Source organism: Anopheles ziemanni, chromosome 3, assembly GCF_943734765.1.
Source record: "Anopheles ziemanni chromosome 3, idAnoZiCoDA_A2_x.2, whole genome shotgun sequence".
Lineage (NCBI taxonomy): Eukaryota > Metazoa > Arthropoda > Insecta > Diptera > Culicidae > Anopheles > Anopheles ziemanni.
The window spans coordinates 2,789,044-2,802,821 of NC_080706.1; the positions used below are offsets into that span (position 1 = coordinate 2,789,044).

At 47.7% G+C, this 13,778-nt stretch overlaps 2 protein-coding genes across 2 annotated transcripts; one reads left to right on the forward strand and one right to left on the reverse strand.

Moving 5' to 3' along the window:
• Nucleotides 1-9,200: 9,200 nt before the first annotated feature.
• Nucleotides 9,201-10,753, forward strand: LOC131288757 (coiled-coil domain-containing protein 1-like). The gene is made up of 3 exons (XM_058317931.1): nucleotides 9,201-9,279; nucleotides 9,423-9,653; nucleotides 9,723-10,753. Exons 1-3 carry the CDS (start codon nucleotides 9,201-9,203, stop codon nucleotides 10,751-10,753), a joined length of 1,341 nt encoding a protein of 446 aa, XP_058173914.1.
• Nucleotides 10,754-11,604: 851 nt separating this feature from the next.
• Nucleotides 11,605-13,625, reverse strand: LOC131287231 (uncharacterized). The gene is made up of 3 exons (XM_058316264.1): nucleotides 13,588-13,625; nucleotides 13,293-13,528; nucleotides 11,605-13,231 (listed from the first exon to the last, which is right to left on the reverse strand). Exons 1-3 carry the CDS (start codon nucleotides 13,619-13,621, stop codon nucleotides 11,849-11,851), a joined length of 1,653 nt encoding a protein of 550 aa, XP_058172247.1. The 5' UTR covers nucleotides 13,622-13,625; the 3' UTR covers nucleotides 11,605-11,848.
• Between the last annotated feature and the right edge of the window lie 153 nt (nucleotides 13,626-13,778).

Genomic DNA, 13,778 nt, shown 5'->3' on the forward strand with positions numbered 1-13,778 from the left:
AATGAATATTTTCATTGGAGCAAAAACAATTTTAAAACTTTTACTAAAGCATTTAACATTCACTGCCGCTTCGCAAAGAAATATGTGCAATTTAAAATCCCCTTTAAAATTGAATAAGAACTACTATGTTACCAGATTTTACGTTTGTTTTGAATCTTCGCTTTCATTCTTGAAGTTCCTTCTGGGAACGCCCTCTTGCATCATCGAGTGCCTTAAAGAACATAAAATAAGAAGAGACCGTAGCTGGCAGAGCAGAGTGCAGCATTGGATAATAGGTATGGATAGCTTGCATAAATACGTTCCTGCATTCCGGCATCCAAGAGATCGGCTTTGAGGTGGATAGAAAAAGATGGCTAGAGAAGGAGTCACCTAGACACCTGCCCTTCGGATCACGACTGGAGGAAAGTGAAACTTTTCACACTTCCCGCTTCTTTCCGTGCGGAGGCGAAGGCGAAGACAGGAGATTGCGAAGTAAGCAGCCATAACGATCGCTAACGAAACCGGAACTCCTCGGACCGTCTTTAGACAACACAATCCCCTGGCTCACGGGCGCGGACACCACCGGTAACTTCCCTTTTTTTTCTCTCTTTTGATGACCTCGAGCCCGTAGGATGTAAGTCGATAGCCATCCTCGATGACGGTCCGATGAAAGTAAATTGAAAAAGACATCAAAAGTACTTGATGATGTTCAAGGGACGGTGAAGAAGCTAACCAGGATTTAGGAAAGAAGGCATTCGATGGACTTGAGATTGGAAAACCGATGAATGGAAAACAAAGTGCTGCTTGTGCGTCATCTCCACTGTAATCCACCTTTACGAACCGCGCTCGATCGTGAAAAAGTTGATTATGCTCATGGAGGCCACGATCGTTATATTTCCTCTGCCGGAGGAGAAAAAGGTCCGGCTTTACGGACCGGTTTTTTACGGTCCAGCTTTAGCGGGTCCCTCCATTGGAGGTCAGGGTGAAAGAGAAGCAGTCGATCGAGATCCAGGAAGACGACGATCTTCACCTACCACGAGCACGAGGAATTTCGGCTGGGTTGATTTTTTCGTCCATTTTATTTGGGTTTGGTGTTGAAGGAATGATTGGAAAGATTTTCCAAGCGGCGCGAGATCGTGTTTGGCCGGTGAGGCGATGGGTTGTTTTTCTTTCCTTTTTTTTTTGTTTGTTTGTGAACGTAAATATGCAACAACACTTTCTCTGCGCCCGATTAACGTTATGTACTCTTGCGAGGCGCGTTCACGACGTGAGCGACCTTTCTTTCTACCTCGAATGTGTGTGCGCAATCCCCGGTCCGAGGTATGACGCTGAATAAATAAAAGAATTTCAAGCAACCGAAAAATAAAACCTCAAGCCGACTGAGGAGAAAGGAAAAAAAAAGGGAAAAGGTATCGCGCTCAGGAGGAAAACAAAAAAAAAAGAAAAATGCAATCATTTTCCGTGTGTACCACCGCGACTCCCGAGAAATGCGTTCCGGGCACGTGCCATGCGTGCCGATGTCTCGGTGGCCAAATCAAGGGGTCATTTGCACGTACTCTCCAATCTTCACCGGAACCGAAGACTTGGCTGGTAAATCACGCCGGACCCATCATCCCCTAATACCGAAGAAAACACTTTTAGTTTCATGAACTCGCTGGCCAAAGCCTTTGGCGTTGCGGCCATTGAGGCGAATTTCGTGCTTCGATTTGGTTCCCTCTTGGACAGAGGGAGCAAGGTGGCAAGGGGGGGTGGACTTTATTCGCGGATGGAATCTTCAACCGGGTTGGCGGAGAAATTGGTCGTAATCAAGCACATACACACACTCGCAGACAAATTGAAAGATCTTGCAAAGGGGAACGCGAGGCAACCTAACCTCACTCTGCTAAGCTCTCTCGCTCCTTTCGTCTCTCGTCCCTCGGGGCGGGGGGTCAGTGCTGCTTGGAGTGGAGAAAATCTTAATTTTTCTTCCGAACCAAAGTGTGTTAATGTTACCTTGCAGCACTCTCCTCGCCGGGATCCGGTTCGCGTGTCCGGCAGCTCTTTTTTCTTCGCGATCGAGGATCACCATTTCGTCCGCCGCTCCAGGCGGTGTGTGTGGCCTCCGGGGAGAGAGAGAGAGAGAGAGAGAGATGTAGTATTGGCGCGTGTCCCAGACGGATTTTTCAACCCGTTAGGCCTCGTCACAACTATCCTCTTGCCGGGCCAAAGGAACAGAAAAACTTGCTCTCAGTTAAATAATCAGAGCCGATTATCTGCCGACCGTTTGCATTCGGAAGCCAGCGTCGCGCTTCCTTCAGGACATCGCTGATTGGCGTACATCCGAACGGTACCGTTGGCCGCCCTCGGGGGAGGGGGACCTAACCTACTGGCCACGGACCTACGGGCGCAACGGAAGATGAGTAACAAGGCTGCGGAAAACCAGTGACCTCGTCCCCCAACGACGTCCCAACAGGCGGATGTTGGAAAGTAACGGAATCGAAATCTCGGAATCGAATTATGATAATGAGTTGTTTGCGGACACACATGGATGGCGGCGGGAGGGCAAGAGGAAGAAGAAAACATTAGCCCGAAGAAAGAGAAGAAGGAGCAAAAAAAAAAACGTTTGTTGTCACTGTTGACGGCGGAAATGATGAGTGTCGAGAGAAAAAAAAAGGTGCCTTACCACTGGAGATTGTCACCAATTGGTTAGCTGTAAATATTTGCCTGTTCGGCGCAAGGTGTGTCCAGAGCGAAAAAAAAATGCCCATTTAGCATCCTTTGCCAAAGGAAACCGGAGTGGATGCCATTCTTCGAATTCCATCGCAAAAATATGCATATGAACGGTGTGCAATTTCGTTTTCGGACTTTCACAACGGCAAGGGCTTTCTTCAGCGCGCTATCAGAGAACCGGACTCCGATGAAGCTTTTTAAACGCAAGTGCTAATGCAATAATTTCCACACCGCAAATCGACGTGCTATGTGCTAATTTTTCTCCGCTACTAATCGCAAAACCAACAGTCGGATAACGTATTTCCTGGTGATTGCAGTTTTCTGCACTGATTGTTTCGCCTTGCCTGTGAACGACACAGCACAGCGATCCGTTCCTCGCGGTTTGGCAGGAAAACGGAATTTAAAACTTGGGCTGAAGCAGGAGGAGGGTTCGAGAGGTTTTTTTTTCTTTTTCCACCGAACACCGCCCGTCTCTGAACGTGGCCAGATCGTGTTGTACGATGCAGTTTTGGGTGGAAGATTTTCGAGAGTCAAATAACAACGAGGTAGAGTGATAAAGAAGCTCAAATTAAATAAAGAATAACGGTTCTATAGTTTAATCCAAAATCAAATTTTTGTTTATTGATATTTAAATGCAATGTATAAATCCTATTTAAATATCTGCGATAACACCAAGACTGCAAACGACGAAACTATAAACACCGAACCAGGAATCGAGCGGTGAAGATCGGTGTCGTCAACGCGGTTTTTCTCGAGCAGAAGCAAGGACGAAGAAGCACAATCGAAGCTCAAGGAATCGCTCATATTGGAAGATTAAAATGGGAGCTTTCGAAGATTCTTGACATTAAGTCTGTTACATATATACTGTGGCTCTGTTTCTGATTTGCACGTCCTTTTAAACTTTAAACAATAAGGAGCTAATGTACCCAAGTTCTATTTATCATTGTGCATCTGTTACCCGTAAATCAAACATATGTTTACCTAAACATACTTTTATTAGCTGTATAAAGACAATGAAGCCTAACTACCTTGGTATTGTTACCTGTTTAAATCAGCGATTCCGAAAATGTTTCGCCCAACGCCCACATTATAGTATTATTTTTGTGTAGGGAATTTTTAAAGATTTGTGTTCTCTTTATTAGACCGCTTAAAATGGATTAGACAATTATACACTTAGAAGATCAAGTGTAATGTGTTTTTAATTTCTCTAAAAATACGTTAAGAATGCAATGTCGCAATCACTTAGGAACAGATTTACTATTTCGTTTAAACACAATCTAAGGATATCGTCTTAGTTAAATAAATAAGACAATAGCAATTTTATGACTTATCCTCCAGTACAGGATACAATTCCGAACCGTGCGTCCTTCACAGTTCAACTGTGAATTGATGGACATGGGATTGATCGTACGAAGGAAAAAGTTTGAAAGGCCCACCATCAAGTAAAGATGACACCCTCGAGGAAAAGGGAGCGGAGAAGCAACCCCCAAGTGCTGCCACCAGGTGGTGGTAAACAAGTTAGCTTTTAAAAGAAATTACGAACGATCGAAGTGCGATCGCAAAGGGTCGGAGAAAATAGAAGAAGTAGCACTTATTAAGAAATCTCAAGTTGGTGAAGCTTAAACCCGCCGATCGCCATCGCCGTCGCACATAAGCAAAAGGCCGAAGAAAACTTACAGATGAATTGGGGGTGGGAGGCGGGTGGGATGGGAAAAAAAGGAAAAATGATCGGAAAACGGGCAAATCGACAAAAAGAAGGAAAAAAAAGAAACAACGCCTAAGCATGCGTGCCTCGATCGAGTTGGATGATCACGAGTGATCGGTGGGTGTGGTAACAGGTGCCACCCCTGTGACCGTTCCCCCCCTATGCTCCTCCTGGTCCCGTGAGATGGCCAAGGGTATGCGTATGTGTGTCTGTGTTTGCCTCTTGCTGATAATAAGGAGAGCGATTCCATGCGCGAGATAGTAAAATAGAATAGATGAAGACGGTGGGCCATCCGACGAACCGCACGCGGCAAAGAAGAGAAAGAGAGGCAGCTTATCGCGCGTCTCAAGAAATCTCCCCACCCTCCTTTTGCCACCTCCCCCCTCCCCCCTCCCGCAACACCGAAACTCGTGGAAATTGAACGAAAGAAAGAAAGAAAGGAAGAAAGAAAGCGGGAATGAACGAACGGCACATTGGATACATATTTGTAACACATTTTTTCCTCTTTCTTCTTCACCCATTTCCGAATGCGCCCCCCCTCCTTCAGGTTCCACCCATGCAACCCCATTCCTGTCTTTAACCCTCCTCTTCCTTGCTTCTTTCGAGACGTTCGAGCAACACAACGTTTCGGCATCGATGAGCAGCAGCAGACTCGCGCAACTTGGCAACGAATTGGCTCCATCATTCCCCTCCTACCCCCTCGCTCGCCGCCATTCTACCGCTTCCTCCCTCATACCTCCCACCCCATCAGAGCATCGATCCTCTTCACTCCCAAGGCCAAGACCATCGCGGGACGATCGCGATCGCGTGAAAGCGCCTCCAGCGTCGTCGGAAGCGGATCGGCGGATCGGAGTGGGAAAGAAAGCTCGCGGATCGCTCGCGGGCCGCTGGCCTGCCTGCCTGCCTGCAGCTACGTGGATCGTGGACCGGAGCGAGCGCACGACGCGGTTCGTCCGATGGCCGGACCAAAGTTTTCGTTAAGAGTTTGAGAAGTAGAAACAGTTCAGTCAGTATCGAGGTGTACACGGTGGAAGAAAGTAGTGCGTCCTACGCCCTGTTTGCCATCCAAGCCTGGTGTGTAGTGCAGTTGTAGCAGTTAGTTCGCTTGGTCGTTTTTTTGCTTAGTTTTTATTTTTTTCCCCCGCCCGCCTGGTGCAGCTGGTCGATCGTTAGTTAGTTGTTACCACCTTTCCCGAAGTGAGTAGCCTTCCGTCGCCAGAATGACAAAAGGAAAAACTTTGGCCGAATTTGAACTGGAAATGATGGTTGCTATCGTTGCTGCTGCTGTTGCTGCTGCTATTGCTGCTGTTTTCCACTACCGTTGTGTTCTCGAGAGGGCGAGTTGCAAACCGGGAGAAAAACAAACGGGACTGTAGAACCCGAGAAACTCGTCAAATGCCATCTTCTGCGCTTGGGGGTCCCATTCGGATCGGTCCAGCGGAAAGTCTAGCAACATTGTGTCCGAGCTGGTCCAAGAAGGTGATAATTGATAATTCCAGTTGGTACCTTGATGATTCTGACGAGGGCACCTTACGGATGATCTTCACCTCATCTTCAACGGAGCTCGGAGAGCAAACAAGAAAACGATTGTGAAAAACAAGTGCCATCGGTCCAAAAGCAAGTTCTAGGCTTAGAGGATACTTTCCAAATGGATCCGGGATTTTGATAATACGCCAGGTAGGAGTGACATGGACGGGAGATTCATTTGGACAATTTGAAAGTGCACAAATGGCGCAGCATCGTGAATCCGAAGGGTGACCGAAGTCGGTTAACCGTTTCCCCTCGACCGTCTTCATACCGCAAACGAAAATGTCTGCGAAAGCATCCGATCGAGAGATTGAAAAAGAGAGACGCCAGAGAGAGTGGAGGCCCACTTTTTTATGACCCGTTTTTCCGCGCTGCCTCTCCCGCCGTCCCGCAGCGCCGTATCGCTACATCTATATCTACAATTTGGCTCGAAAGGGTTTGTGTTTGGTGGTTATTTTTTCGTCGAGTGAGGTTTGTCGGATCGCTTATTGATCACTTCCTCCATTCCGGTCAACCGGGATGCCGTTTTCGTGGTTGGTGATTGCCCTTCACTTCTGGGGCGCCCCGGAATCCCCACCGCCAGGGAGTCGGGGGCCCGATGCGAACGAGACGAAGCGGCCTAATGAGGTCGGAAGCAGCAACCGGACGAATCCCGGGGAGATTGAATGGTACGAATGCAAATTCAAGCTTCCAAAGACCCACTTCCTGGCCCTCTGAGTGGCCCCCCTCCCGTCCGCGATGTGGCGTCTTGCGTATATCGAACAGATAACGGTTCCAAATTGAGGAAAGAATCAATATTAATTATTATGCTGCTTTTGACCTACAAACTTCTGTCCGATTCGTTTTCCCCATCCGGCGTTAGATGTAGCGTTGAGTGTGGTTTTGAGCTTGGGCGATAGCTTAACATGGTGGATTTTTTTCCGATTCAGCAGTCCTTTTCCTTTATTTCCTATCGAAAATCTGGAAATGTTATTCAAAAAACATGCTGATGAGTAAAAGAATCATCATTCTATATAATTAATTAAATTAAATATTTAAATCAAGTATTTCAGTAAAAAAACCTACATTTATTCTAGGAAAGATCAATCAAAATGTTGTCTTTGTCTATAACGCATGACCCACGCCACCTCCCTTGCTCCGATCTTGGAGCCCTCTGTGCTCCCTATGAGTCTGTGCGTGAGTGTAAGTCTGGGGAATGGAAAACTTTCTCTTTTCTTTTATCACTTTCATTACAATTCGATTCGAAGCAGTGCCTTTTGGATGAGCTCACCTCCGAAAGAGAAACCACACCAGGGGTCCCTACTTTCTGTGCGTGCGTACGTCCCGCACGTGTGTGCGTGTGTCGCAAGGCACTTGTCCAACCGGACACCGTCCTGAACACACAGATGTAAAAAAGTGAAATTTAAGCCACACACGGGAGAAAATGACTCCAGCGTATTAAAGTCAGGTTCGTCGCTTGTTCGGCTGTTGAAGTCTTTTGTGTGTTTTGATACACCACGCAAGGAATTCAAGCAAACCGAAGGGTTTTTGGGCCTTGGTCCTTATCATAATCGCATTCTTGATGGGGTCTTGTTTAAAAGTGACCTCGATTGACCAAAAAAGGAGGAAGGCATAATGGAAACTGCGCCCTAATGCGTAGCTAATGACCGTGACTTCGTTGACCATCGGGACTTTCTAGCTAATCGCAGCCAATTGTAGCGATTAGCATACTTTTCCTCAATCTGGACCGACCAATTAAGTGACCTCGGCCTGCGGCCCCTCCCCCCAATCAAATATGGAGATCAAGCTTTGGCTTGATTTGAGTTCAAACGATATGGAAGAAGTAGGCCAACGCCTTCGAGAGACGAGATATCGCTGAAGAAGATATTTTTGTGGTTTTGTTTTTATTACTTTCAAGCATCCCGAATTTCGAGTTTTCCTTCCCCACCCCTGCTTACCAATCTCTCAACCACCTCCCGGTAGGTTTGAGGTTGAGTTCGGGTGGCTGGGCGAAAGTTATTCGAAAATGATCTGGAAGATCTTTGGGGGCCTAGGGGTTTTAGATCTTCCCAACCGGATCATAGTTCGAACCTGTCCTGCTCTCGGCGGGCTGTCTAATTTTTATTTTTATTTTGTGCTTGGCTATTCAAGGCAGGCAGGCAGGCGGGGAGGGGAGAAAGTTGATTGAACCATAATCAAGGTAACCTGTTTGAACTTTCCTTTTCTTCGAATGTTCTCCCGTTTTTCTGGTTGGCGCGATCACACGATCGTTTTCGAGTTGAAGAAACTCCCGTGTGCGTGTGAAGACGATGAGATGGTGCACAAGGTTTCAAATATTTTTGGGTGGCAAATGACAGAGTCGAAGGAGGACGTGCTACACGAGTTGGAAGATTTACGCAAACAATGCTAATGAATGCGATTCTTCATGTGTGACGTATCACTTGCAAGTTGGCATTCCAATTGAATTATTTCATCTCGAGAGAACGAGAGGAAATACATATTTTCGGGGAATCACGTCTAAATATATGTAAAAAGCCGGAACAACCTCGGTTAGGATTATTTATGACCCTTAATTCGCAATCATAAAAACAACCCCAAACTTGTATGTTGGAAAAGAAAGTTCACTTTCAACAGTGTCCCATTCCAGCCAACCTGCTGTCGGTGGTACCTTTCTCAAGAGAAAATCTCGACGCCAAGTCCGAGATCGATTACGGGCCATTGACCGTTGGTCCGTAATATACACGGTTTTATATGTTCACGCATGCCTGTGTGTGTGTGTGAGTAAAGCATAAATGTAGGCTATGGTGGAAAGACGGCGTCTGGCGATCACGGCCAAGGAGAAGGTTTTAAGGTTGGGTGGGTGGAGTGAAGTGGAGGGGTGGGGTTGTAGATCTTCCGCTTTCGGGGCAACAACTTTTCATCCACCCCCCCCCAGCTCCCGCGCCGTGCCAGACCAGTGGGGGAAGCGCTGGGCATGTTTATGATGAATGAATAATTAGCATACAGCTCCGGTATCCGCTCACCCAGTAACACAATTGTGCTTTTTCACGCAAAAGAAAGTTGCGGATCGGGGATACATGAATTGAGCTCACGAATGCGCAACAAACTGCTCCACACAAGGAAATACCTGCTCGCCAAAGCAACGGAAGCAGCAGCAGCAACAACAGGAACAGCAGTAGGATCCAGTTATACACCTCTTATCAAGTGTAGCTAACGGTGTAGCCTTTTTTTTAAAGTAAAACTTTTTTTCTCCACCCTGTACTCATTTTAACCGAACCTTTTCAATTTTAGAAAATAAAAAATGAAAGTAACATTCCTATTGGAGCTATTACTAATTCTGATCATCATCGCATTTGCTGCCTCCAAACCGGTCAACGATGGTAAGTTGTAAATTTCTACACAATTTTGCATCACTTAAAACGTGATTTATGTTTAGTTATTTTTAATTAGGATTTTTTTAATCCAATTGCGCAAATCATTAAGTAGGAGTTGCTAATTTGCATTACTTTTTTGCGTTTTACAGAGGGACGAAATGCACACAAGGGAACGCTCATCTCTCGGCAGGCGGTAGAGGAAGTGGCTGCCCCGGTTGATGCTGTAGCGCCCGTTGCCCCCGTCGCCCCCGTTGCCGGAGGTGACGACGATGACGATGATGACGACGATTCCGATGAATTCGATCTAGGCGACGATGATGATTCCGCCGAGGATGACGATGACGATGGTGATGATGATGATGACGATGAGGACATTATCGGTAGGTAGAGCCAAGTGGGCGAAGGATTTGAGCGTTGGGTTGATGGTGACAATCGTTTACCTACTGCAGGATCGGTCGAGGATGAGATCGACGATGATGATGATGATGATGACGATGATGATGATGATGAAGTTGCGGCTCCAGTGGCTCCGGCGGCGGTTGTTGACCAGCAGAAGCAGACGGCCAACCAGGCTGCCCCGGTGGCTGCGGCGGCTGCTGAAGACGACGACGATGACGACGATGACGATGAGGACGACGATGCGCTGTCTTTTTTTGGTGATGACCTCCTAGGAGCCTTCGACGATGACGACGACGACGACGATGACGATGACGATGATGACGACGACGAGGATACCGTCGCCGCCGTTCCGGCAGCGGTCCAGGCCGTCGCCCAGCCGGTCGCCCAAGCAGCCGCCGCCCCGGTCGTGCAAGCCGCCGCCGCCGCCCCGGTCGCCCCAGCCGCCGCCAAGAAGACCAAGAAGAAGGTGGCCGCCCAGAACACGCAGGCGCTGCTGGATCTGGCCGATGCGGCCGCCGCCCAGAACGAGGTCGACAGCCCGGTGAAGAAGCCGGATGCGGAGCTGGACGTGAACAGCGAGGTGAACAAGATCGCCGAATCGCTCACCAACGCCGGTGCGGACAGTGCGGCCAGCGCGACCGACGCCACCGTCGACGATAACGAGGAGGAGGAGGAGGAGTACGAGGACGCGCCAGAAAAGGTACAAATTCAAAACACGAATAACAATAAAGTTGACGTTGTTGCGAACGCTCCAGTGAATCCAGTAACCGTGACGAAACCGGAGAAGAAGCCGGCCGCGACCGGGGACGACGACGACTACCTGTCCGCCCTGGTGGGCGACGATGACGAGGACGATGACGACGATGACGATGACGACGACAGCGAGGAGGCGCCCGCTGCTGCCGCCGCCGCCGCGGCCACCACCGGCCAGAAGGAGGAACAGCAGCAGTCGGCGGCCGCCGTCGCCGAGGCGGAAGCGGACGATGACGCGGAAGACGACGACGACGACGACGACGATGACGACAGTGACGAGCTGATCGATGAGAGCGCCGTCGAGGACATTGCCGAGTCGGACGTGTGAGTGTGAGTGGCCGTGCAATGCCCCCCACACCCCGCACGCACCAAGCAGCAGCAGCAGCAGCAGCAGCAGCAGCAGCAGCAGCAGCAGCAAAAACCACCAACAAAGCCAAGGAAGTAAAAGAAAAACACACCGCACGTACGGATCGAGGAACCGAATCACGGAAACACGTGGAAGACTGAACGTGCAATGCAAGGGAGAGGAGAGGTAGGGTATTGTGGAACCAAGAAAGAGACAGGGAAGTGAGGGAATCGTAGAACAAAACTCAACAGGGTCCAATTCACTATCCGAATCCAAACTCCTCGCCGACCAATCCCTACCATTTCCTCACTCCATATTGAACGTAAGACAACGTCCTTTTTTCCTTCTCTCGAATAACACGAGGAGACATATCGTGGAAGCATCTTTCCATCCGACATCCTTTTCAAAGACAGACGACGTAAATGCGACTTCGATAAAGAAGAGAGAGAGAGAGGGGAAGAAAAAAAGGCATAATGAAAGAGTGACGTTTGCATCCAAACGGAACCCTGCTCGCAATGTGTACGGAAAATGCTGCAAATATCTAGCCGACACCGGTCCAGCAAAGCCCATTCCATCCTCCAAAACCAAGACCCGCACAATATCATCAACTACCTAAAGCCAGTGCCTCGATCGCGAGGCCATCCTCCACAATAGAAGCCACAACTCCCGCATCCTACAGCCCAACCGTAGAACAGCAGCAGCAACAGCAGCAACAGACAGGCAGTCGCGGCAGGAGTTACATCGGACGGACAGAAAAACTGACTAGAGGGATTAAGATAATTTATTTATTTATTTAAATTATTTATTTATTTAATTTATTCGTACACTTTGTACAAGGACAGCCGACCATTACTACTGCAACTACTACTGAAACATTTTTTTGAGTTATGAGACAGTGATAGCCGCGACATCGCTCAAATGAACTGGACAGACAATAAACACGAAAAACGAAACGATAAGATTGTGAAAAATAATAGCCACGCCAGCTGGTTCACCCGTGTTGAGTTTTCATTTTTATACAAAACGAAAAAGTAACTTAAATAAAAGAAACTTGCAAATTGTCCACTAACCTTACGACTAGAACTCTCCGTCCGAGTCGGAGTTGGCGGCAAAGATTTGACTGCATCCCGGCTGCAAGGCTGGATCGAAAGTGGGCTCGAAGCAGCGCCGGAAAATGTGTCTCAATTTGGCCTGCTTTCGTTTCCTTTCTTCAATCACTTCCGGAGACTCGGGCACGATCTCAGGCGTGGGATTGGAGCAACTTTTCTTCGGTCGTTGATCACGTTCGGGAGGGCTCTTCTCGGTCGCGTTTCGCTTACGAGAGAATATGGAAGCGCTAATCGGTTCACCCAATTCACATAGATCGTCGTCCGAGACGGTACTGGCTATTTCAACCGGATGGGAGGTTTCTTTGGCTTTTCCGTACGTCCCGGTAGCTACGGGTACGGAAGCGAGTGAGTTTAGATCATTCCCATTTGCCGTGGGTAGATTTATTCCCTCGAGGAAGGGGAAGTTTTCCGAATTCGTATTGAACAGCGTTTCCGACGATGGTTCGTTGTTAAGTGTTGTCTTCCCCGTACTCTGGTGTTGTCGATCGAGCACCGAATTCAACTGCACTGGAACCGCCGACCGGGACGATCGTGCAACTGTACTATCCTCATGGAGTTTTTCGTTTACCACATCCTGAACGGTTCGTCTGGCTTTCACATTGCTCGACACTAGCGAGTTATTTCGACCAGGGAAATTTGCTTTAGCGTCAGAATCATTTCCAGTCAATCGTATGGCTGAGTTGGTTACATCCTGAGACGTTTCGGTATTGTGCGTTATGTCCTCGGTGAGCAACGTGTTGATTGCTTCACTGTCCATTTGTACAGACCGGTTAGCTGTGTTTCGTTTACTATCGTTTCGTCGATGTGCTCGCCTGTTATAAAGATGCGGGGACGGTTGCATCGTGCCCAGGATAACCTTAAGCTGAACCACTCCGGATTTGTTCATTTGTATCATCAAAGGCGATCCGGCTTGGGAAAAGCTCATTTGAATATCAAGCCGTGTAAACGAAGCGAACATAGTAATCGCTTTAAACTCTTTGTAGCAAAACGTTAGGCTAGCTTTCTGGTCCAGTTTGTACAACTGGAAGGTGTTTGTGTCGACAGTAAGCGCTGACCGCAAAGTGCTCCGGTCCGACTGCTCGTTGTCGACGAAATTAGATACAATAGCCTTGTCTTCTTTCAGATCAAACGTTATTTCATCAATCGAGTGGTGCAAGTGCAGGAGCATGTTCGAAAAAGCTTTATGATTGGCAATGATCTCACTTGGAAAGGTTTGGGAGAGATTCAGTGAATTGATGTGTTCGCTTTCCAGGAGAAATATTTTGTGCGTTTTCAACACTTCCGATTTGCACCGGAATTGAAAGATAATCTTCGAATGGTCAATGTCTAGCCAGATTTTACATGTTTGGATCTGTAAGGATTGAGTGTCATTGAAAAACCCAACTTTACAAACGGTCTAACTCGGAACTCACCGTGGAAAGGCTCTTGAATATCTTCAATATAGGTTTGACCGAAATCTTGCAGCAGTTTTCATCTGGGGTATCTGCGTTTCCTTGCTGAAAACTGATGAAGAAATCTTGTTTGAACTGGGCCACCGCGTACGCAGTATTGGTTGCGTTGATTGTCTTCAGCTCCAGGCCATCCGGCGTTGCTTCGAAAAATAGCTCGTTCCCAATTTTCGAGAAGCAATTTACCGTCCGCGCCAGCACTGTAAATAGCAAGAGGGTTACATTCACGCTTATCGATAAATTTAAATGTCCCACATACTTTTCACATTGGCACCGGGTAAAACAAAGTTCATCGTGATGGTTAAATGGTAATTAAAGTTCAAAATTCTTGATAATTCCTGATGGAATTGCATCAAACACGATGTAAACAAAATAAAACATGATTGACATTTCAAAAAAGCCGGCAACGGAACAGCTGTTGTTGTTTACAATACCAGGTTAAAGTAAGCT